Source organism: Homalodisca vitripennis, chromosome 1, assembly GCF_021130785.1.
Source record: "Homalodisca vitripennis isolate AUS2020 chromosome 1, UT_GWSS_2.1, whole genome shotgun sequence".
Taxonomy (NCBI): domain Eukaryota; kingdom Metazoa; phylum Arthropoda; class Insecta; order Hemiptera; family Cicadellidae; genus Homalodisca; species Homalodisca vitripennis.
In genome coordinates, this window is record NC_060207.1 from 54,346,729 (window position 1) to 54,373,055 (window position 26,327).

At 31.5% G+C, this 26,327-nt stretch overlaps 1 protein-coding gene across 1 annotated transcript in view; it reads right to left on the bottom strand.

Annotated features, from left to right (window-relative positions):
• LOC124361429 (valine--tRNA ligase-like) overlaps positions 1 to 26,327 on the bottom strand; it is a 48,195-nt gene that overhangs the window by 7,458 nt on the left and 14,410 nt on the right. Inside the window, exons 6-16 of the mRNA XM_046815481.1 lie at positions 25,586 to 25,716; positions 24,095 to 24,240; positions 21,087 to 21,203; positions 17,174 to 17,405; positions 16,949 to 17,071; positions 14,748 to 14,855; positions 12,416 to 12,575; positions 7,881 to 8,158; positions 5,831 to 6,031; positions 4,007 to 4,115; positions 3,758 to 3,921 (exon numbers count right to left, since the gene is read on the bottom strand). Of these exons, the coding sequence (XP_046671437.1) occupies positions 3,758 to 3,921; positions 4,007 to 4,115; positions 5,831 to 6,031; positions 7,881 to 8,158; positions 12,416 to 12,575; positions 14,748 to 14,855; positions 16,949 to 17,071; positions 17,174 to 17,405; positions 21,087 to 21,203; positions 24,095 to 24,240; positions 25,586 to 25,716 (1,769 nt within the window). The remainder of the gene's footprint in view (positions 1 to 3,757; positions 3,922 to 4,006; positions 4,116 to 5,830; positions 6,032 to 7,880; positions 8,159 to 12,415; positions 12,576 to 14,747; positions 14,856 to 16,948; positions 17,072 to 17,173; positions 17,406 to 21,086; positions 21,204 to 24,094; positions 24,241 to 25,585; positions 25,717 to 26,327) is intronic.

Here is a 26,327-nt window from a genome sequence, read left to right on the forward strand (position 1 = left end):
AATAGAGCGCGCGTAATGCACGGCACAGCGCGCGGTGCGGCGACGTAACCCTACCTAACTCAAGGTCACCACTCGCCACGTAATTTGTATGTCCTAGTATCCTAGTAGGATTAATTAAAATCAATGTATTCAATTTATTGGTGACTTTTTTATTGTTCCCTCAGAATTAGAGCATCCAAAAGTCTGGGTTTATATTTATTTCTACTAAAAGAACCTAAAAACATAATATATTATAAACCTTTACCTAACACCTAATAAATAATAAGAAATTACAATAATCAGGAAACAAGGGCCAAATAACCTTAAAACTCATATTTTGCACAAGATTTCTGGAACAAACCCCGGGCAATACGTTTTGTTTGGAGTTCCAAATCCCCTGGGATGTTGGCCCGCCTGGCCATAAAGGCTTTACAATGTGGCCCTTGGGTAAAAAAGGTTGGGCACCCCTGCCGTAAAACATCGTTCTCTATGGACAGCTGACATGAACGTAGTATGGGTCAACCACATTGTTGTGAAACTGTAAACAATTGCCGGGTTTTGTGTTTCAGGTTACGAATCCAATAGTATTTTTGGAAATTGTATTTTATAGTGTTTTAGTGTTGTTATTATTGTTTTTTTAGCTTTCTTAGGTTAGGTTTTTAGTTCTTTAGTTTTAGTATGGGTGAAAACTTTAGAGACCGATAAATCTAGTGACGCTAAGTGAAAAATGAAACTTTGTATATATTGTACATATTATGTAAATAAGGTAAGATTAAAATTTATTATTTTATTTTATTTTTGTTTTATCTGTCATACTTATATAAGTAAAATTTCAGTCATGAGATTATGTTTACCCATGAAAAATAATATTTATATAGAAATCTACGCATTTTTGAAAATAAGTAAATACACGTGATTTTTCATACAAAGCCCTGTAACACATACGTTTTGAGGTAAAAGTTACAATAAATATATATTTTTGGAATCAGGACAACATTTTGAATAAGTTATACATTTACAGTTTTGATGTAAAGCTTATTGCTAAACAGTTACACAATAGAATATTTACAAAAATAATGTCCAAAAAAATATTTTCTTACATTTAGTAAAAAAAACAAAAAATATGTTTTCATGGAAACAATAAGATATTATTATTATAATGCTCTCCATATAGTTGTGAATACATTGACATAATAATAGTTTATATTTGGACTAACAGTTATGAAATGTGATACATTATAAGAAACGTCTGCGAGGCTGTTAAAATAGAGCCGCCAGTACAGAGTGACACCATTGCCAGTTCTAGGGTTAACTATTGTAAACCAATATATGTATATATATATATATATATATATATATATATATATATATATATATATATATATTAAGTTATTAACTCCACTTATAGGGTTAGCTATATATATTAATGTAATGAAAGTAACTAAAACCCTTTAAAATAAAACTTTTTATTACATACACGTGTTTCGGTTTTTAACCATCATCAGTGTACATTAACCTCTAAATAAATAATAAACAATTAGATATACACATGTGGACCTTTTAAACATATGTTAAATTTAAATGACACAGTTGTAATTTTCTTATTAGTAATCTGTATTTAATATTTTAATTTTTTCAAAAATTGGATTTGTCTTATTTTTCAGATTACTATTTAAAATGTTATGAGGATCTTTATTATAATTTAGATAAATATGTAATTCTTTTTTTGTGTTCTTTTGTCTTATTTTTCAGATTACTATTTAAAATGTTATGAGGATCTTTATTATAATTTAGATAAATATGTAATTCTTTTTTTGTGTTTAATTTCTCTCCTTTCCTTTCAATATCTAAAATTTCCATGTACTTTTCAATATTTGTGTAGTTATGGTCAGTCTCCAATAAGTGTTCAGCAAAATTTGATTTTATTGTAGACATGTTATTTGTTTTTAAAGCTTGTATGTGTTCTTTAAACCTTTTATTAAAATTTCTTCCAGTTTGCCCAATATAATAGCTTTCACAGTCACTACAGTTAATTTTGTATACTCCAGATTGTTTGTATAATTCCTGTTTGTCATAATTTTGGTTCACTTTGTTTTCAATAAGTTTAAATGTATTATTTCTTGTTTGGTGACTGATGGAGAATTTTGAATTTTGAAAGGTTACAATACTAGAAATTCTCACTCAGTCTACCTAGAGTATAGTAGACTTAGCCAACCCTGCCCTCTTTTGAACATACTGGAATAACTTTATTTAATAAATTGCCTCTACAGGCTCATGAAGTAGACTATGATAGGATCAAAAAGGCACTTTATTTGTGGTTGACTAATAATCATTTCTATAACTTAAAAGAATTTTATCATAGCAACATTGGTAGCATTAAGTTTTAGCTATTGGCCATTGTGACGTACATAATTTTTATTTAATTATTTATTGTACTTACTGTAATCTGCTTATCTTGTTAGTTGTTTTAATGTCTTTGACATGATATATTGCCTGTTGAATGTGCTTAATGATTAAATAAATTTGAATTTGTAAAAAATTGAACTTATTTTTGTAGTAATATTTATGTTGTACTATAACTATAAGCTAAAAGTGAATTTTTTAATTGTTAGAAAACAGAATAATGAAAAGCAAACATTTTACATTTTTGGCAAACTGTGATTTGGACAATCTGTACTTATGTTTTTCTTTTATTTTACCATAATATGTAAAACCTATTTTAAACCTTTTATTCTTTTTGTTTTACCCCAAAATTAAATGCCTCATCTTTTATATATTTTGTGGTGACTATATTTAAAACACAAATATACTTACTATTTATATAAAAAGTGTTTTTTAATCATTCCTTGATAAAATGGTATTAATATAATACCTGCTGCTGTCATGATCAGTGGAATCGCACCGATTCATGTACATAAACACAAAACTTCAAGCAAATTATTCTTTATGAAACTACGATGATTTGTTAATTATATTATAAACAAAAACAAATTTTAGCAGTAATCAGTGATTTTTGTACTGCCGAACAGCTGTTGTCCGTGAAAATATGTATAGCAACTGGCAGCATTGTACAAATTCAAATTATAGAAAAAACTAACTGCGAGCAAAATATTATTTACAAAAGCATGTTATTAATCAATTAGGTATCTAGTTAAGGTTTTTAAAACACAATGTACGGTAATTTGTATACAGCAGATCAGCTGATAATTTATGACACAATGGTCCTCTTCAAATTGGATTGTTGAATCCGGCCAATTGATTCTCAAATCCATTCTTTCCTCTAGGATTCAGTGGATTCGAGATTTGGGATTCAGGTTCGACACATTACTAAGACTATCAAAATATTTATATTTCTTCTGCATGACTCATAATTTGTAGCTGATTAACATTTCTCTCATATTTTTTCTCACCGTTTCCAACATCTTTATTTAAATGGGTCACAATAATCTGTTCATCAGTAAGTGTGCTTAAACCTCAACCATTGGCTATTTCCAATTAATTCTAAATGTCATTAACACCAACAGGATAACACAGACAATACAGTCCGTGACATTAGTACACAAGAACGTAACTAGGCTATTTTTCCTCCGGGGCAAGAAATTGCTCTGGCGCTCTTCTCTCCTCTATCCCAAAAAAAGACACAACACAAAAAGAACTATATCATTACGGTTTTAAAATTGTATATATCTGAGATACTTATAAAAAACTACATATGTATTTGAATGGAATACAAATTTGACTAGCAACTTGTACACTGTACATTCCACAATGCTGTTACCTCCAAACTGATGTGTACCAGTGAGTGGTCACCCACAGTGTCAGTCAGTGTCTGCTTCCTTGCCAGTCCAGTTTTGTCGCTGACATGTACAGTACAGTTGGCCAGCAGCTCTATCACACCCATCATAGCTAACACTGGCTCTTTTCTAGCCGTCTCCACTTCCACTGTATACAGACAACACAGGTTTATTGTAAGACTATTGTTACTAAACTTGTGAACTGATATTGAAAACACCTTGTAATACATTACCTGGCACATGTTTCTTGTAGAAGCCATGGACACCTTTGAGGGTCCTGATGGCAGAGAGAATCTCTATCCCTGACTGTACTGTGGAGTTTATCTCAGGGTCTTGCCATTTCTGAAAAGACATAGAAGATAACATTTTACTTTGATGGTGTGATTTTCATAAGTATGTCTACAGAATCAAACTAATGGCTGAATCTAATAAATATAAATAAACTTATTTCTCAAACTCAACACTAAAAGGTAATAAAACTAAAATGTTATCAAAACAATTAATAAACTTAAAAAAGGCTAAAGCGATACAACAGAAATTTTTTGTATTTTTACAATTTTATAAAATGGTAATGTTTTTTACATTGGAAATTTACATTTATTTCTCCGGAAGAGGGGAATAAACAAGAATTACTCATTGCCATCCATAAAAATGTACAAGAAATAACTTATCCCATGACTGTATTTCTGACACACACAAAAAATAAAGAGCAAAGTATGAAAAGATAAGAAGACTGTTACAAGAATATAAAATGACGTTCCAAGGATTGAGATCTACCCCCTACCTCAGGGTCACAGAAACCCTAAAACACAAGGTTAAAAAATACACTAAAAACTGTGCCTTGGTTTTTTTGTAGTGATATTGATTGGGTTCACTTACCAGTCTGGTCTTATACACTTACTTTATTGATGTACAATATATTGTTGTCAAATTTTAGACTGTAGCATAATTAAACTTGAAAGTAATGTATTCAAAATAGTACGGATTGGTCATTTCCGATATTTGATACTTCGATACTTATCGGCGGTATCAAGATGTTGATGATTCTAGATATGGCCACTCTTTTCATTTGATTCCAATACCAATATTTTAAAGTTATTTTATTACAAAATAATGAATAAAATCAACAGAGGTACTTCAAATCTGCTTCGAAACTAACAATTTCACAATATCACAACCAGTGATGTGTAGAAGCTGAATTTTGAATCTACCAAATCTTCAAATAAGTCTATCTTGTAATTTGAGGTATTTGTTTTAAAATGTTTTCTATAAGAATATATTTATGTTTATATCTTAAAATCTCTTATCAGTGTCCGGGGAGGTCTGAAATTGTTGGCTGGCTGCTCCTACTGACCAGGATTGCAAAACATGGTAACAAAACAAAACCATTTAGAGTATTATATTCTTAGTTACAAATAATACAGGAATCATTGAATTCTGAATTGAGAATCAATAGTACAATTTAGGTATCAGAATGGGGATTACATATTTTTATATTGGCCCATTCCTACAAAGAAAGGGTTTATTTAGTGGCTTTCAATGTGTTTATGAGTGTATAAACTACGTTTTAGTAAGAAGTATTATTTCGGATCATTATATTAGACTGTACAAAATTTCAGAAAATTAATTTTCAATATTGCAAAGAAATAAATTTTAAGATAATTCAATGTTAATATCAAATTAAATAGTAAAATCAACATCAGAGATGAATTTCTTAATTCTATGTTACCACAATTTTGGATCACAGTAGAAAGTAACTGTGATTTCCCCAACAAATCTAAATAATGAATTAATATACCAACCGTAGCGTCTACAAGTGGTATACCTGAACATCAACAGCTGGAAACTGAGCCAACATGGTACTCTTGCCATGATTCCCTGGGGGACAATATAGCTGCTATAATAACTGTAATTAGCCAACCATAGCGTGTACTAGTATACCTGTACATCAGCAGCTGGGAACTGAGACAGCATGGCACTCTTGCCATGATTCCCTGGGAGATAATATAGCTGCGATAATAACTGTAATTAGCCAACCATAACATGTACGAGTATACCTGTACATCAGCAGCTGGGAACTGAGACAGCATGGCACTCTTGCCATGATTCCCTGGGAGATGTTTGTACAGCTGCTCGCTGATGAACGGCATGATGGGGGAAGCCAGACGCAGACTCACATCCAGACAGTACAGGAGAGTCTGGCAGGCATTGGCAGCCTCATCATCACTGCCATCTCGCAGAACAGGTTTGGTAGTCTCCTATGATAGTATTCAAAAGAATATTCATCAATACAAGGAAAGTTCTGGCATACAGCAAATCCTCATGTTATGACCTAGAGCAGCTCTCAACTTACTCGTCCTGTCAAGCATAATATATACCTTTGTAGCTTATACTGGTCAATAAAATTAATCATTTATTTATATAAATAATATATAAACATGTTACAACATTATGGGAGAAAAAAAGAAATGTAATGGTATATAAGGGATTACGTGATAACATACAATTTGGTAGATATTCAAATTGGTATATCATACTTTTTGGGTATTCTAATTCAAAAATTTGATATTTTGGAGCAAAAGACTGATATAAAACATTTTAATATTTACCCATCATAGTCTTGTCTTGTAGTTTGAGCTACAAATTAATTGTAGTTAAAGCTACAAATTAAAGACACTTCTATATAAATTTGAAAATTACCTTAACTTAAAAAAATGTAAATAGATGACAACCAGAGTATAAATATGCAACACTATTCTCAATATTTGTATAAAACTGAGATGTTTTTAATCATATTTAATGGGATATCAAATTAAAAATAGTTTTATGAGTGAAAAGTGAAAAATTTATTATTAAAGTAACTAAATTGATGATAAAAACAGACTACGATAACATGTATTTTAAACACAACAAATATTTATGTTCAAGTTGATAAATGCTCCAAATATTTAAAAAGAAACGTTGTAGATAACAGTGTCTAAAATGTAAAATATATTCCACAGTTCATTTTTTAATGTATACATTTTATTTGTAATTGAATCAGAGTCCTTCACTTTCTTTGCTTGAAGTTTGTTTTAGATAATAGAAGTAATGTGAAGAAAATTGAATTTTTCCAGACATTTGTCATCGTTTAATGATAAAATACAATCAGTAACACTACGTTTTTAGATCTGCAATTTGATCTCTTCTTCAGGCAAATGACTAAACTAATGCATGACTACAATCTAGGTTAAAGTGAACACAAAATACCAGAGCGTTGTGACACGCATAAGTCAGGAATCACAACAGCCATGTTGTGTGTCTATTCCAAGCACACCAACTCTAGAACGTGCACTTAATAAAAACTAAACAACAGAATACAGGTCACAATAGGTCTGCACTCACCGCCCAACCAAATAGACCTGACCAGAGGCCAATAGTAAATGACGATCGTCAGGGCAGAAACAAGATGGCAGAAAAAAAGGAGGGACGGGAATGGGCCATTTTTATTACTGGTTCATGCTAGATGAACTGTTCGAAAAACAACAAAACACAAACCTTATAAACAATTATTTTGAAACATTGCATGAATTTAATAAGTATTACTCCCTTATACAGGAAATAATATGGATTTTTACTAAGACCGTAATAAGCTTCTCAGTCCTCCCTATGTATGTGTATTTTCTGCATTGGGACAGCAAAAAATACTCAATATGGCACCGGAAATATCTCAGACCTTCTAGATATCTAGAAATATGTAGATATGAGAAGGGCTTGAAGTAAATTCTTTTTTGACCAAAATAGGTATCTGATACCTATGTATTTGTGTTTTCTTGATTGGAGCAACAAGGCAAACTCAGCTGTGGCATCAGAAATATAATTTATTACATGAACCAGAAATGCTCCTACACATGCAAATATGGTATAAGAGTCAGGTTAATCTGATCCTCTTAACTATTAACACTGCAATAATATGTTCCTGATGTACATGTATGTATATACCTACATACGTTTAAAACGTTTCATGACTCCATCAGACATAGGAACAGTAATAGAGACTTCAATTGTGAACATTGCGTGCAAAACCGTAGATAACATCTAGTTAGTTATAAATGTCAATTAGCCTACCACATAGACATCGCAGAACTTGGCATAGAGAAAATCCTTGAGGGCGGTGGTGGCCAAGCACAGGTCAGCAGATTGCAGTCCAGTAGTGACAGTGGTGGTGGCTTCCCCTAGCTGACTGAGCACCCAACGATCCATCAGTCCAGGACAAGGTGGTGGACCACATGTGGACACTCCTAATGCAGCAGACCAGTATAGGGCGAAGCGGCTAGCCTGCCACACCTTGTTACAGAAGTGGTGATTTGTTTCACACTCTCTTACATCGAAACTGATAAAGTGACCTGTAAAAAAACATAATAGCATCATAAATTATAATATTGTCTTAGCATAAGCTAATATGTTATGTGGTTTAATCATACGCTTTGAATTTTTTTTTTCATTTATAAGAAAAAGAATATACCATAAATAATCCTGACACATTATATCTGTAAGTTAATTACTGCACTGTCAATTAAACGTGATTACTTATTGAATTTTATTACAGTAAACTTACGTTAATCTGGCATAATCAGGATTTGAGGCATGCCAAATTATCAAATATACTAGATTATTATTGATATCAGAGAAATAATTTAGACATCATAAATAAACAAACAATCACAGTAAAACACATTTTTATTATTCAAATATAACCTTTAGGTAGTCCTCGTTATATGTGGATCTATGACAACCATTTTTTAAACAGTCTATTTACAGTGCATAGCCAACACATTACAATTGGGTAGAACACAGTCAAGGTCAAGTCGGGCACGTTCATCCCAGTAAATGATAGCCCTGGTTACTCAAGCTTCTTCACTACTATGTCAAGATTTTGTGTAAAAGTAAAAGGCAAGTGTTTTTTTTTTTTTTTAACATTAGGATCCATGTCACTAGTTAATTGCAATCCCATTACTCACAACCTTTTACAGCATTGTAACTTTACTGCAAAAGTTTATTAAAAAGTTATTACTAAAACTAAATAGCAGACTAAGTGCAAACGTATAACAAGACGACACAACGGCAACTGGTTACACAGGCTGACAACCGACGGCCATGGTTAGTTACACGACCCGAGTCTAATCTATATTACCCAAAGTCGGCCAAATATAACGCCTAGTCTCTTCTCCACACCTGCACAATGTCCACCACGAATGGAAAAAATCATTGTTGTGTATAATATATGATTGAAGTTTTGCGTTGTTCAGGAAAATACAGATATTCTGTATGAACTTTTCAATTAACGTTGTCATCGAGATATACGCAATTTTGTAAAATTAGGAAGATCTTTACTTTTTTGTTTATCAGTATTTATAACTGAAAATGTAATTACTTGAGTTTTAGTGACATTCAATTTTAACCCATTGGCAGTAAACCAAGCCTCCATTTCATTTATAACAACTGGCAGTTTTTCCAACCAATCTATTGCTGTTTTTTATTTTACAACTGTTGTATCATTGGCAAATAGAATAAGTTCATACCAATGGCTACTAGAATATCATTAATATATATTAAGAACAAGGGTGTTCCCAATATGGTCCTTGTGGTACGCCAAGTTTGTGTTTCTCCAACTAGAGACATGTTTGATATTATCAGTAATTATTACTGTTCTCTTTGCCTTCTAGAATAAAGGTATGATTCAATTAAACACAGGTACCTCTGAAACCATAATCAAACATCTTTAACAGTAATAGTGAGTGGTCCACGCAATCATAAGCCTTAGACAAGTCACAGAACACACCTGCAATAGCCTGCAACCTATTCAAGGCTTTAGTAATTTTATTTATAGACTGTATTAAGGAAGAAACTGTGTTTTTATTTTTAATCCATATTGTTTATTGTAAAAAAGGTAATGTCCTTCAACGTATTAATGTAACCTATAATTTATATTTCTTTCAAATATCTTTGAAAAATTACACAACACTGCCACTGGATGGTAGTAGTTTACATCTGTCTTCACACATTTTTAGAAAACTGATGAGATTTGAGAGTATTTAAGTTTGCCCGGGAAGAAAGTGTCTTTAAGACACTGATTGATTATAAGTGATAGAGATTCAGTAATCACAGTTTCAGCAGCATTAATATGGGATATTGGCACCTCATCCCAACCAACCGATGTTTTATTTTTTAAGGAAAGAATCACTTTAGACACTTCCCCGCACCTGTGGGCTCAAAGCTGGACAATGAGACACCTTTGTCTTGAGAAAATTTTTTAAATGAACAATGTACACCATTCACAGTACCCTTTGGTATACCAAGATTAATAACCGTACCAATAAAAAAATCATTAAAAGACTTTGCAACAGATTGAGGATCTTTTTTTGTATCATTGATTTCCAAAACAGGTCCCCCTCGACTTAAAGACTTTCTAATACCTAGTTCTTTATTTACCGTTTGCTAAGCAGCTTTGGATTTATTCTCAGCGTTGACCACCAGACTCCACTGTGTCCCCTCTGAAGTGTTTTCTTCTAGATACTTATTTTCACTATTACTTACTGGGAAAATTATAATATCTTTAGTTGATAGTTAATGAATGTCTTGAATAAGGCTAAAGTCATCTAAATACCTTACAGCGTGACATACAGATGGGTCCATATAACAAATTTTGCTGTTTCCAACCACATTTTTACTTGATAAAAATTGTGAATCATCAGTTAACCAAATTTTGTACAATATTCACTAAATGTTCAGCTTTTGCTAGCTTATTTTTAAACATTTTTACATCTTCAGAAAGTGTATTGTAATGTTTTACTTTATTTAAAGCTTCAGTAAGTTCTAGTTTCAGTTTGTAATTTTCCACTAATACACTATTATGGAGTTTTGTTTTGTCATTATAGTTTGTGCTACATGTTTTGTAGTTTTTGATGCTATCAGAAATTTAACATTTTTTATCAGATAGTTTAGAAGTGGTAGTTTTCTTTTGGCCTGTTGAGCTAATTTATTATTATTTTTCTTTACAATTTGTGATCCAGTCTTAACCCCAGGAGAGGAAGTTTGCTGCTGATGTTTAATAGGGGTTTCTTTGCTTTCAACCATATTTTAATATTAATTTTCAAATTTAAACATAACAGATGACAGGCGAAAAACTAGTCAAGACTATAAGCTGATTAGCAGACATCTATAATGTTTATATATAAATAAAACCTTTGTACAGTACGCGCGCTGAAGGTTCGGCCCTGTCGTTGCCCCTAACCAAATGAAAACATTATACTCTCCAATGACTTTCACGGACGGCAATGTTTAATTCTCGCTCGACAATCAATCAACTTATGGTTAGACCAACTTCCTGTACAAATAAAATTCTGAAACTTCGCAGATCTATTTTCCTGTGTATGCCAATGTTAATGGATGTATTAAGTTTCAATGTTTTATTACTTTTCTTCAATAAAATATATTTTAAAATTAACTGTGCCAAAATTGTGATACAAAAAAGTTTGTATGTGAGGATTTTTTTTATTATTTGGTCAGGAAACTTTCACCAGCGGGAAAGTTTTTCTGAATGAACTAAATTTAATTTTAGATTTAACTTTTTTCAGATACATAGTTTAGGTTAGCCGTAACTTAGTCTGAAGTGGAATGTATCACCGACACCGCTGCCCTACAGTTTACGGCCCATTCACGTAAATGCAACACGGCAATACCATTTGAAAGTTTAACATTGAATCACTTTGCAATAGTTTATTTCTGAAAAAAAAAAAAAAAACACTTTAGGCCATAGTGGTGATCTGTGATAAACTAAAAGTTTAAACTTTAATGAAATTATGTTGAATTTCATTGTATTATATTCGAATAGAAAGTGTTTTGGGGTGTATTGTTGTTTATACACTAATTTTATGACAGATGAATGAATACGAAACACTGATGTATAAAGAATCCTGAGAACAGGGACAATAAATATTCAGACTGCAGTGGGCCAAACATTGGCGGATGTCTGCAGAACAGTTGTTATATCGGGCAATCCACCCGTCCCCCGCCATAGTCTGCTCGGTTGACTCAGAGCCGAACCTTCAGCGCGTGTACTGTACTGAGCTATAAACTAGAGTTGCAATTAGACAATTCATTGCCAAATGATGACCTTTCATGTACCAGTTTGAAAGTATTATACAGTAGTACAAACTTTTACTAGAAAGTAATGTATATAGGCTATCTAAACCCTAACCAGTCAAAGGGTAACTTATCAGTTAGGCTTCAAGTCCTGAAAATAATAATATATCAACATTTTACCTGAAAACTTTCTCAGTTTTTTAACAACTGTCAATAAACTGTCACTTAACTTGAAGTTAGAATTATATAACTTCAAAGTTTGTAATTAGCTGTATAACTACATATAACAATTAAAACAGAATACTCATTTAAAACTAAATTATAACTGCAAAGCTTGAAGAACTCGTTACTGCTTTTTCATGTTTAACACATAGCTATCTTCATGAATAATTCATCATAACAAATTCACCAGTATTCCCAATATGGTAAAAACAGCCATCAACTCTGTATACAGATCTGATTGTGAGTATGCAGTAGGACTACAAAATCTTAAAAGAGAATTGATTAATAATAGTTACTTTTAGTGTTATGAGAGAGTAGTGTAAACCGGAGAGCATCAGTGCCACACTCAGGTATGCCAGAGGGAAACATCTTCTGTTGACCGTCCAATGCCAACTCCATCTCCTTGTAGGACAACAACCCGGTCTTGTGACTGTCTACCACTTGCTGCTGCAAATCCTGCAAATTTCATCATTTGGAACTTAACTCTTGAGTGGCATAGTTACTTTACTATATTACCCCCTTAACCCTTTGGCTGTTTGCCATTTTTTTAAATCTTGACATACAACTGTTAGGTTTTTAGCATGAGTCATACCCAGAACTGTTCAGCTCAAAATGGACTTTTTGCAGAGATTTTCTTAAAAATGTGTAACTTCTTTAAAAATCAAGATATTTGCTTGAAACTTGTTGTGTTCTGTAGAACATAAGGCCGTGCTTTAGAAAAAATACCCCATGTCAATTAAATTCAATAAATTTTTTAAAATATATATTATTTTTTTATTTATTTTGTTATTTTATTTTTAGTTTGGAACTATAAAACATATATTTGTTTTAAGGAGGGTGAATTGACAGTATAATATCCTAAAAGTACATTTAATTATGAATAAACCATGCAAATTTTAAGTAATTTGGATAAAAACTGTTCAAGTTGTAGTAAAAACAAGTAAATAGTTACTTACGTGAGTTTGATGTAATTTTCACCAGCTACTTATAAAGTCTCTTTGTCAATAATAAATAAAGTACATTACTGCAAGTGTACAAAAGCTCATTATATTTATAGAAAGCAAATTTTTAAAAGGACAAACAAATGTTTCACACTATTTACATTATTTACACTTCTTTACTTCTTAGTAAAAAAATAAGGCGGCCTTGGCCGCCCGCCAAGGCCACTCTAATCGCGGCAATGGTCTTGGATTCATTACAGCGGATATATGTAAAAAGAGCATAAACATTTATTTTATAGTATAGCATGTATTACTCTACTGATTGATATATAGTTACGCTAGTTTATTTAAAAAAATTACATTAAAACAAATTGATTGCGAAACAACAATATATCGTTCTGAAACAGTTTTCAGAAAAACTACCAACAACGATATATCGTTGTGAAACAGTTTTGGGTAAAACTACCAACAACGATATAACGTTGTAAAACAGTCAAAGGGTTAAATTGCCAGCCTGATTTTTGAATATGTACAAGCTTTTCATAAATATAATTGTTCAGTAACCATTTGACAGATTTTTATAATTATAATGGCCAAAAATGTAAATATGATACATATTTTCTCTGTTAATAATAAAGTACAATGTATCAACTTTTGAGTTTCATTTAAAATTGTCTATTTGTATTAATGTTTTAGATTTTTTGTTGTACCATGTGAAAGACCATGAAATTATAAACACAATTCATGTATAATACTATATTTTTATACAGTAAATTAATGTCAACAATAAATCATCAAAATATTATGCACTTGGCAGCAATACTGGAAACAATAAAACAAACAAAAGCTTGTTGCTATGGAAACATACAAGTATCAATATTGATATTACTACACTAATAAATGTAAATTTAATTGTACACTACTTTATGATTTGTCTTTACTTCAAACCAAAATGACAGAACAAAGAAAACAGTGTTACTAGCCAAACACATAATTCACATCTGAGAAGTCAACAGGATAAATCATTTCAACAAAGATTAAAATGTTAATCAATCAATGCCTATGTTAACTTTTTTGTACCAATCTAAACTTTCAATTTATTTCTGTTATTCATTTTCTTATCTGTTAACTTTATGAAAATGTTTACAATAATTTGTTATTTTCTAAAATTTACTTTTAAGTAAATGTATTTATGTATGCTACTTAGCTTTTTATTATTTTTCAAATTTATGTAAAACAAAAGATATATTTTATACCAACGTTTTTGGGGATGTTATACAAATTATTTGCTCCTCACAAAGTAAGATATATGTATTTTATCTCAAGGGCAACTAAGTAAATATTATTTTAGTTTCTCTATTAGCTTAGAAGAACAGTTCCCCTCCCCCCATAAACTTTTACAATGTTGAGTCATACATAAGACAGTCTTTTAGGTAAGGAAATCATGAAAACCTACCATCCAGAAAGATTCAAACTGTATATTTTTATTTTCAATTGTATCTACTAATATACTTTTACAATTGAAAACAGATCCTATCTGTATAACAGTCAAGGTAGACTGTAACAATATAGACATTATAGACTGTAACAATAACTCACATACAAAGAATATGAGATTATTTTAATTAATTTACAATAACATTTTGAGGATCAAAATAAACAGCTACACTAGTATACAAAGACTCACTTTTAGTGTTATTCCACAGATAACATCCTCAGGATTTATGACATTGCCTAAGCTCTTAGACATCTTCCTCCCATGAGCATCACAGATTATACCATGAAGAGATATTTTCTGAAAAAAGACATTTATTATATATTGAATAAAAGAAATGAATGATAATGGATTAATTTCATACATACTGAGTTCACATCTCATTTTTAGTGATAAAAGATTTGAATCATTTTCAGGTGCCATACTTCATTATTACGTACCAGAGTGAACTCTCAATTACATGGAAGCAGTTGAAACAGTGCTTAATATTGACATAAAAATATAAACAGAGGTAAAACTACTGAGAGTTATATAAAAAAGCACAGGCTTTTTAAAATAACGAACCATTATGGGTAAATTGTTAACTTTTCATTTTTACCCATCTCTCCTCAACTTACATAATTGCTAGCATGTTTATATTTTGTTTCAAACATAACATGTTTCTGTGTTTATTGTGAAAAATAACGTATAATATGATTAATTTGGAACATTGGTTGTAGTTGAAACTTAAGAACAATACATTAACGGGTGTCCTAAAACACTGTGTTACTACAATAAGTTTGCATACTACTTCTATGGTTAAAGTAAATGAACTCTTTTAGTGCAAACATCCATATATATATATATATATATATATATATATATATATATATATATATATATATATATATATGTTAGTTTAATAATTGTTGCGCTTGTGACAACCGAGAAAGCAATAATACACACCACGGATATGTTTGGTTATGGCTCTGTAGGAGACGCAGAAGTGACAAGCAGTTGGTCTGCCATTCTAATATATCCATCTACAGTGTGGGAAGGTTTAACAGTATCTAGGAAAAATCTATGTCTTTCTTTGAAAGAGTATTATTGTGTGCTCTCTGGCACTAAATGGTCATTTTTTTTAACAAAAATGTTTTTTGCATACCAATTAAATAAAAGTTTTTGGTTTATACCTTATTTATTTGGATAATACATTGAATAAAATAACCTAAACTTAGAGTGTTATACAAGAAAATAGCTCTATTTAATATTTAACCTATAGGTTACAACATCTGAAGGTTTACAGCAGTCATTTGTGCGATATTTGTGAGTAACACTATCTTCAAATCAACCATGGTTTGTGTCATTCATTATCATCATTTCTTTAACCCATTGGGGAGCTTGCCCGAGCGTCACTCGTAGCAGCCAAGTGGAACTGAATAATCTTGCCCGAGCAGCACTTGTGCTCTTTCTAGACGCTTTCACGTATTTGTTTGTTTTTTCCGCTAGATCACAGTTTTGTGCCTTTGTGCATTCTTATAAGCAATTATTCTGTTTCGATTTGTTATGCTTGCACACTGGAATCACAACTAATATCTTGTTTTGTTATTGTTTACATTTTGCCATATGCTCAATTTTGGTCTCTTCAATGTTTTACTTACATTCTATGTATCGTATTTTCAATATTTAGTGTTTAACTGTTCATAGTTGTTGAATGAGTTTTTTTTCTTCTGCTACTCCATGAAACAAGACAATATTTGCATATTTCAGAAGTAGACACATACTTGGACAGTGATAATGAAATATCAAAGATACTCAAAGGTTGACACAAAAGTGAATTATAAAAAGTAATTAATGGTCATTGTATTGTAATGTAAATAGTTTATTTTAATTGTCATTTTAATAATAAAACTGAATGTAACAAACAGTTTTATCTCATCTCCCAGACAACTAATTCAGAAGCTTGTCATAAAATTATAAAAAATGAAAAGATGTAAGCAAATTTTGATTGTTTTTTTTTAAATTATGCTTTGTAATTAAGTAATCCAATAAAAAATGGTTTGCCATGTAAAAATCATGTGCTGTTTTGAATAAAATATTATTAAAACAATAAACAAAAAAGTAATAAAATATTTACAGCTTTTTTGATTTTTTGTTTTTTTACTTAAAATATTTGTAAATGTATAGTAAAAAAATAATTTGGAGAAAGCAACAAACACTATTGTAGAGGAACCAAATAGATTTAAATGTCCTGAAAAATTGATTAATTTATCTGTATTCAAACTCATTCTATTAATATTTTAGTACACACATGCATTTTTTAGTACTTGCATTGCTTCCTTAAATGGGTTAAAATCAGATCACTGGAAAGTGAGTATAATAAGAAAGTAGATCTTCATAGCATGAAAACTCACCTTGAAAGGTAACTTTCCGGTAAGTTCTTCTCCCAGCATGACCATTCGAGCCACCCAGAAGAACAGAATATCATGTCCTGTCTCCATCAAATCCAAAGGGTAGTAATGTTGCATGTCATCTGTCTAGACACATAGCTTGTGAACAATGAAAACTATTGATTTTGATTACGAAATGAGTAAAACCATATATAATATGTGTTTAAATGATATTTCCATAACATGTACCTTATTAGGCCAGCCAAGAGCAGAAAGAGGATAGAGTGCAGATGAGAACCAGGTGTCAAGCACATCAGGGTCTTGACTAATAGAGTCAGGCTCAGAGCCGAGGAGGGAGGAAGCCTCTTTGATAGCCTGAGGTAGAGATGCAGCAGCAACCCAGATGGAGGAATTGTTCTTGGTGGCAAAGTACAGAGGTATTCGATGGCCCCACCATAGCTGTCGAGATATACACCAGTCCCTATAACAAGTTAGTTGTCCATATTTACCCATAAACTGCTGTGAGTTTATCACTTCCACTGCTGGAGTTTTGTGTAATACAGTTTCCACCATACTTAGAAAGGAAAGCCTCAGCTGATTTATAATACTTTACCTTCAATGAAGACCTACATGTGAATGAATACAAGCTCACTATAGCTCACTAATGGACAAGGTCTCAAAACATTTCACGGTGCAGTAATTTCGGTTTAGTTACAAATGACTAGAGTTGATGATTGATTATTCCTTTTGTCTCTCCAAAATACTTAAATGTTTTAGTATTATTAATTAGGTAATCTATAAAAGGAATAATCAATCATCAACTCTAGTCATTTGTAACTAAACCGAAATTACTGCACCGTGAAATGTTTTGAGACCTTGTCCATTAGTGAGCTATAGTGAGCTTGTATTCATTCACATGTATATATATATATATATATATATATATATATACATGTATATATATATATATATGTATATATATATACATGTGTGTATATATATATATATATATATATATATATATATATATATATATATATAAATGAATGTTTGTCTGTATATCTTATATAGAATCGTAAACTATGTGACCGATCATTGTGAAAATTTGTGTGTATATGTATTTTTCTACGGAGAAGGTTTATATGCTATGCCCATAGATGTAAGTTGCCACCAGGTGGCAATGCAAAAGATAAAGGTTTTTAATGCGCCTGCACATTATAAATTGCAATTACGAGACAGTTACATACATTAAATAGCCAGATACTATTTGAATGCACTAAGATAATGTATATTTGTCTTCAAAATAAGTTTCTGATTGATCTTAAAGCTTGAGTGTTAGAACATTTTATAATAAAGTACATGTTTCAGTACAATACACTTTTGACAGATTTTCTTGATTGTGACATCAAGGCAAACTCTACATCAGCGTTGGAAATATAATTCACTTGAACCAGAAGTGCTCATACATGGGCAAAGCTTATGAAAAGCGTGCGAACCTGCGAGAAACAGCTAGTTAGTATAATATACCTATTACTCACACAACACAAAGTACAAGAACAATGTAAGGCAATTACATCATCTTATGTTTAAGATATTCATTTTACTCAAAGATTGTGCCAGTGACGAATTAAAATCATCTAATGCATTAAATACTGTTTAAATACTGTTATAAAACTAACCTTAACCCTTTCAGTGCCAGACATTCTCCCTAGTGCGCGTAGAAGAAGAGCCAGGCTATAATTGCCAATTTTTCAGCAGTTTGCAAAAACTGTCACAGTTTTGTTATTTATTTATGAAAATTGTTACTTTTTGTTTTATTTTGCTCTAAACAATGTGCTTTAAATTAATACTGGAAAATAAATTTACTACAACGTGCATTAAAAATATAAAACTAGAAAAACTTTTACTTACATAAAATTTTATGATGAATTTTTCAGTTTGGTGTAAATATAAGGCCAGTAAAAAAATCCTTGCTCACTAAATTGAGTATGTATTTGAACCTCCACATACTTTTGAACACATACACAAAAAAGTTTTACATCTATCTTCAAAAATAAAGGTTTTATCATTGTTTTTAAAAAATAACGCGTATTTGGATTTTTCGCACATCTTGCGGTACTTTGGGATTATACCGTCCACACCAGTATGAAGAACACAAAAATAAAAATTTTAAGAAATAAACATTATAGAACGAAAAAACAACTCTTTAATTACAAAATTACAAACTTACAACGATTATCAATTGTTAATGGGGTCAGATTCCGTTATATGCCCCCAAAGCTTAAACGTTTTTCAATGAACTTATAAAACGATGTAATTAAGTAACAGAACTAATATTCCATTTATCAACAAGCATTTCCAGGTATTGTGATCGGTATTATTGTCGCTGTTATTTTATCTTTCTCAAGAATCCCGATTACGGCAGGTCGCTTATCTTTCTCGAGAATCCCGATTACGGCACGTTATCTACTAGACCGCTCGACTTTGACCCTGTCTGAGGATGGGGAGGGGTTTGCGATAAGACAATTCCTGTTTTATATTGACGAAATATTGTTCTAAGCTAATCTAGTAATCAGTAGAATCAAAATGTCAAATAACGATTCATGTTTGGGTGTGGTCGGTATAATCCCAAAGTACCCATCTTGCTAAACATTCTCCGTTTCACTATCACTCACAGCAACATTACTATCGTCTTCTAACACTCTCCGTACAGTGTTTTCACTAAGAGGTGATGCAATACGCTTCATTTTGTAAAAATGTTACAACAATAAACGAAACAACAAGTTAGCTCGGCGCAATCGGCGAAACTGCGTAGTTGGTTAGTAAACAACAGACGACAGCTGACTCAGACTAGCGACGTTCACAGCCACTTGATTTTGTTTTATTTATAACACTAATGTAATGGAAATACATTCAACTGAATGTTTTCTATTAGTTTATATCTTTATAAATACAATTATAACAACATTTGGATTGTTTAGATATTTTTTTGTATTTTTTACGAATATTTTAAAACACATCCGTGTAGTCGGACGCTGGCTCTTCTTGCACATTTTATGTACGTCCGTGTAGTCGGACGTTGGCACTGAAAGGGTTAATGAACAAAGTTATAAATGTTTTCACATAAGTTACTTTAAACTGGTGGGCTTGACATTATGATATTACATTTTAACAATGGCTAATGGAAAAACAGAGAAATGAATACTAACATGCCTCAACGATTCATTCTTTCCCTGGATACAGTCCAAAAAACAAATGTAAGGCAAAACTTTAATAACGATTATTTTGGAAAGTTGCAAAACCTTAACAAAAATTTCCCTCTTATACCGAAAGTACATAGTAAGTAGGTAGGACTCTCCCCTAGGTCGTAATAGGCTTTTCAGTCCTACTTATGTGTGTACTTTCTTCATCAGGACAAAGTAAACTCAACTATGTCAACACGATTTTGACCAAAGTAGATTTCCGAGAACTAGATAATCGAACGTATATCAAATTTGATCGAGGCAATATGGCAAGCTAAACTATGACATAGTAGATAAGTGAATTTAAATGATCTTAAGTAGGCACTATTTAACCGAAGTAGACATCTCGGTCCTACGTAAGTATGTATATATATATATATATATATATATATATCTTCTTCATCAGAACAACAAGGCAAACTCTACTATAGTACTGGAAAAATCTTAGACCTGAAATATATGACAAGGACTGGAAATATACGCTTTTTGGCCGAAGTAAGTTTCCGAGACATGTGTGATCTGAGATTTGTGTTTTCTTGATCGGGATGACAAGGCAGATTCAGCTGTGACGTTATGTATATAATTAATTAGAACCAGAAATGCTCCTACACATGCCAAACATGATATAATAATTAAGTTAAACTCTGATACTATTTACCACGAACTTAAATAATATCTAACTGATGTATGCCTACTTACGTTTTAAAATTTTTATAGGACTCACATCATAATTGCATTTACTAAGTAATATAAGGACTTCAGTTCTAAAGATCGCATGTGAAGCCGCGGGTAGCAGCTAGTATTTTAATACAAAGTAAATGCTTTCCCTTATTAGATCTCTTATTGGATTGAGCTGTTATGAAGTACACAAATAATAAGCCAATAGGAGAGCAGAATAACAACACTGTGACTTGACTCGCCTTATATTTTCTAACCAGTTGAACCAAGTACTGTGGAAACTGGTAGGCTCAATCTGTAGTCTGCCCTCCCTCACTGCGTCAGCCGCTCTCTCAGCCATCTTCTTACAGGAGATAAACCTGCCACAACAGTCAGTCTATCAGAGGATATACTGAAATTAATTTAAAACTGCAGTATTTTCATTTTAAACCTTTAGTTTTGTCTAATTATTAGAATTATAATAAGGATACCTCTGACAGTAAAATAGATCAATTTGTAGTACTCAAATTTACATATACAACAAATTTAAATCAAATTCACAATGCAAGAATCAAACTGTAGTAGCATTGGAACTCAATATTATATTTTCTATTTAAAATTAATTTTATTTTGACTAATTTTAAATTATTTTAAATTGTAATATACACTTTTATAGTTCATTTAAGAAATCCAAATAGAATCTGGATCCTCCATTTAAAATAGAAACCTTGATTGTTTCTTAAAACTTTCAACAAGAACAATTTAAAATCTAGTTCTTCCACTTTATTTCCATCTATGCAACATTCATTAGTTACAATAATAATTTAATAATAATATTACACTCTTATTATTATTCATTGTTACAAGCCACACAGCTAAACTCTGAGCTATAATGCCACACAGAGTTATGTAACAATATGATATCTAAACTATTGCCACATGTAATCAACATTAGGTTTATTCATATATTACTGATTTCCTGTCATGAGTAATTTTTAAACCTTACTGTAGGTTGTCAATAATTTAATATATTATATAATTAATTAATTATAATATATTAATTTGATCAACATCAGAGAAAATGTTGATTTAACAATTCCTCGCGCCTATCGTAAGAAACCTTGTGTTTACTTTATGAATCTGATAGTATTTGTTATACAACCGATAACAGACTAAAACTGTAGAATGTTAATTATTTCAATTCTATGACTGACCATTAAAATGTAATGAGAAGACATAATTAGCACCAACATTTTATTACTGTACTAGGAACTTTTTATTAACCAGCAATCAAAATCCCGGCATTCTTTTTCAGAGACCCTTGTATACACTATTAGTTTATAATGATCAGACTTATCTTGGCTTTTGTAAAGTTCCGGAAAGGAAAAAATGCCTACCATTTTCAAACATTTTTGTAGTGAGAGAACAAAGATCTTTAAAAAGTAATTTACAGATAGCCAAGTGAACACAGACAATTGTGGTGAATCATACACAAGGAAGAGATTGAATCTTGAACTGAGAATAAATCTAGTAAAGGTTTAGACTAAATACACATAACAGGAAAGTAAAAAACTTACCAGTCTAAAAGAAGGCTTAACACAAAAATTACAAAACTGGAAGATATAATACACACTTGGTTAAAAAAAATATTTCAAGAGGAAGTGTGCTCTTTTACCTTCCATTTCTGTAACTTCCTACTATTTGATCAAAAGACCCATAGAAAACAGTGATTCAGTGTGATTATAGAGCTGGGTTTGTTGGCTACAATTCATTATACTGGTTACCAATGGGTATGAAAACCAATCCAAGTCTGTAAATGCGTTTAAAAGAATGATAGTATAATTTTTACAATCTTGTAAAATTTGAATGGACTTTTTTATTATTTTTTAATATTTGTTTATTCTTAGAGGACATTGATTTATTATTTATTACATGGCTATGTTTGATGAAATAAATATTCAATTATATTAGTATATAATCCCAAATGTATCCCCTCATCATCATTAGGGGAGGGGGAGTATCTTTCTTTTTTAATATCTTATGACATAAAATTTTAAATATTTGCATAGTTTTGAACTGATAGCAAAAAGTCTTTTAAAGTTTTGGTTGTATTTTTGTTTACTACTGAGTGCTTTATACTTTTAACATTCACATACTTAAATAATCTCAAACAAATCCCTGTATTGGTTTGAATGAATGTTTTACACATTTGGTGAAATACTTATGCTACTAATCAAATACTTCAAGAATCTCATAATTCATCAATTTTATTACCAAATGAAAAAAGTGCCTGTAATTCTTGCATTACATTCTTACATACTTGTTTGGAAAAACTGGGGCTTCAGTTAAACGTGTTCCTGATCTTTCATGCAAAAGTAAAATGTATTTATTTATTTATTCAACTTCCCTCCCTTTTAAAATAGATATACACTTTCTACTTTAATCATCAAAGCATTCATGATCTTTAAGACTCAATACTGAGTTACAAATTACACTTAATCCACAACATAATCTTCAAAATCTAGCTAAATTTTATTCAAACTGTTCAATTTGCAGGAAGAGTTGATTAAAATAATTTGCGATAGATTATTAACTCTCTCCCGATTGAATTACTACAACACACTTCTGGCCCTACCAGGTTGAACAGATTCAGCTGCTCCGTCACAAGAGCATGCACTTGTGTTTTATTATTTAAGGAACTATATTCAAACAAAACCATTACATATTATACATTATTGTACATGTTATTAAATTATATATAGAATGGTGGTATTTGAAAAATTAATAAGCTTATAAACTAAATTTAAATTAATACTTATTTGTATATGAACTGTTTGTATTGTTATATTAAAATAAGACTACATGTCTTGTATAAAGAACTGTAAAAACAACGTAATATATCAATAAACAGTAGCTCCAGGAAGTTTTACAAATAGGTCTAATAATTCTATAACATAGCGAAAGAAGGAGGAACTTTAATAAAAATGTCTAAATCACTGTCAATGAAGAGATCCATGAAACATTTCACATATTACTACTAGATAGCATCACTAGACATAAAAACATGCAATGAATGAGGACAAAAGCACTGTCAATAGATATTTCCATTAGCATTTCTAAATGTATCTGTATGATGGCAGCACAAAGCAGAGAGCGATTGGAGACAAATTCCTAGGAGAGGTTACTCTTAAATATTTGACTCTCATTAAAGTGTTCAAACAGAATACAGGTAGTACACAAAATTATTAATACATGTACAGGACATACTGACCACTGATCCTTGAGCAGGTGTTCTACAATATCACCAGACCGACTGCACACTGGAACTTGCATAGAGTGTGGTTGAACGCCTTGCAGTAGCCCCAAGTTGGCTAGCTCATGTCTGACTGCATTCCTTGCTTCAAACCTCTTCATACCCTGAGAATAGCACAAACTCTGTGTACAGTTACTGTATTCTGATTTTACTGTGGATTCTCACTTTTTTATGTGTCACGTTATTATAAATAACAATATAATATTATGTCTTAACCTTATAAAACATTAAATACGATAAAAACTGGATGTCAAAAATTAAATTTATATCCACTTATTAGTGTTTTATAAAATCTTGAATGGACATGTTCTGATATGTTTTATATTTTTAATGTTCTATAATTTGAAGAGGAGTACTTAAATATATATAAATATATACTTAAATGACAGTTCAATGCATTTTTACAAACCTAATTCTTCAAGCTCTATTGTTTCCACAAAATATATAGCCCTGTCCATAAAAGTGTGCCAACTGCACAGTCATGATGCAATATACCTGTAAGATTAATGAACCACTTGTGAGTTTCTATTTAGAGTTAGGGATTGGCTTTTTTTAATGGTCAGTGTGGATGATTTATTTGGCATTATTATTATGTAATTTAGCAATTGACTAATTTATGTATTTCTGGCATATAAATATTTCTATTAATTTTATATCCTAAAATAATAAAATGCATTGTACCTCAATAATACAATGTGTATTCAAAAAATAAGTACTGTTTCACTGTACACCATGCAGCACTGTGGTTGGCATTCTGCACATGTGTACTAGTCTTCCATGTTCACTAGCTCTCAACTGACACCATTTCGGTGCTCTACAGTTGTGTATTCAGTTCACTATCCACATTTAAAAGGTTTAAGACAATTACTTATCCTGTCAAGTGTTAAATTTATGCTGTATTTCAATTTTTGAACAAATAATGTGAAACAGGCTAAATCTCTTTATCTAAGGAACAAGTCTATGACCCTAGACTTAGTCCAAAAAGAACCTTTAAATGTCCCTTACTTATATCTAACCCTCAAATCTAAGGCTTCTGCAAAGACCATTTAGATTTGCGAGCTCCTGTTCTATAATGTCCCTTGGACTGAAATTTATCACTTTAATTTACTATTAGTTAAAGATGTTTATGGTGAAAAATAATAAGAAAGTGAATGAAGGTCGAACAAATATCCACAATAGCTCAAAGTGGTTGGCCATCTGTTGTCAAAGATAATCTGTCAGTAAAGATTGAAAAAATCCATGAGAACAGATGATTTACAATGATGATCCTTTCAGGCAAATGTTCATAAGTTTCAAGTACAGTTTTGTACAAAGCTTATTACCTATTTCCTAAACATTAATTTTACAATACGCCTCATAAATATGAAGATATGACACCATACAAGTATAACCTATAAGAGTACCTAATTTGACAACCCAAATTGATAGTCAGGAAACATTTGTTATTACCTGAAACTTGCCAAACTGATGGTGAGGTATGATGCACCCTGATTCATCAATAACAGACACTAATGGCAGATTGTGACGCTGAGCCACCTCCCAGTCTACATGACTATGTCCAGGAGTTATTTTTACAGCACCTAGAACACATATTTTACTTCAATATAAAAACATTCATAGCTGTGACATATTACTATGTGTTACTGGCTTCTATAAACAATTGTAAAAGCTTGAGCTATTTCAACTGCTGCTGATGATGATAATTAACTTACAGACGCAAGACGCATCTAACTACACAGATATCTCCAGTCACATTTACAGAAGTACGTCTAAGATCTAGTAGTTTTACTAACTTAAACACCGTCCTTATGGTACTAAAACAATATGATTAACTATGCTAACCCAGATAGATTCAAAGTGACATGAGCCTGGTGACGTGGAAGCAATTCTGTGACAGAGTGGTGAAATAAGGTTGGAACAAAGCATGCGTGATGTGTTCAGTGGCAGTGACAGTCTCAGACTGCACAATGTGGCAACATTGGAATGCAACTTCAGCTACTCCCCTCCTGCTCAACCCAAGCCGTCCTCCCCTTCGGGTTTGCTCTGATTTTAATTCAACTATAGTAACTTAGATCCTTGACACAAGGCCACCTTTAATATGTCAACATGATCTGGAGTAAAAATTGCTGTTAGACAGGTGTAGCTTTTAAGTATCCTGTATAAACTGGAATGTTCCACACAGCTGATTAGA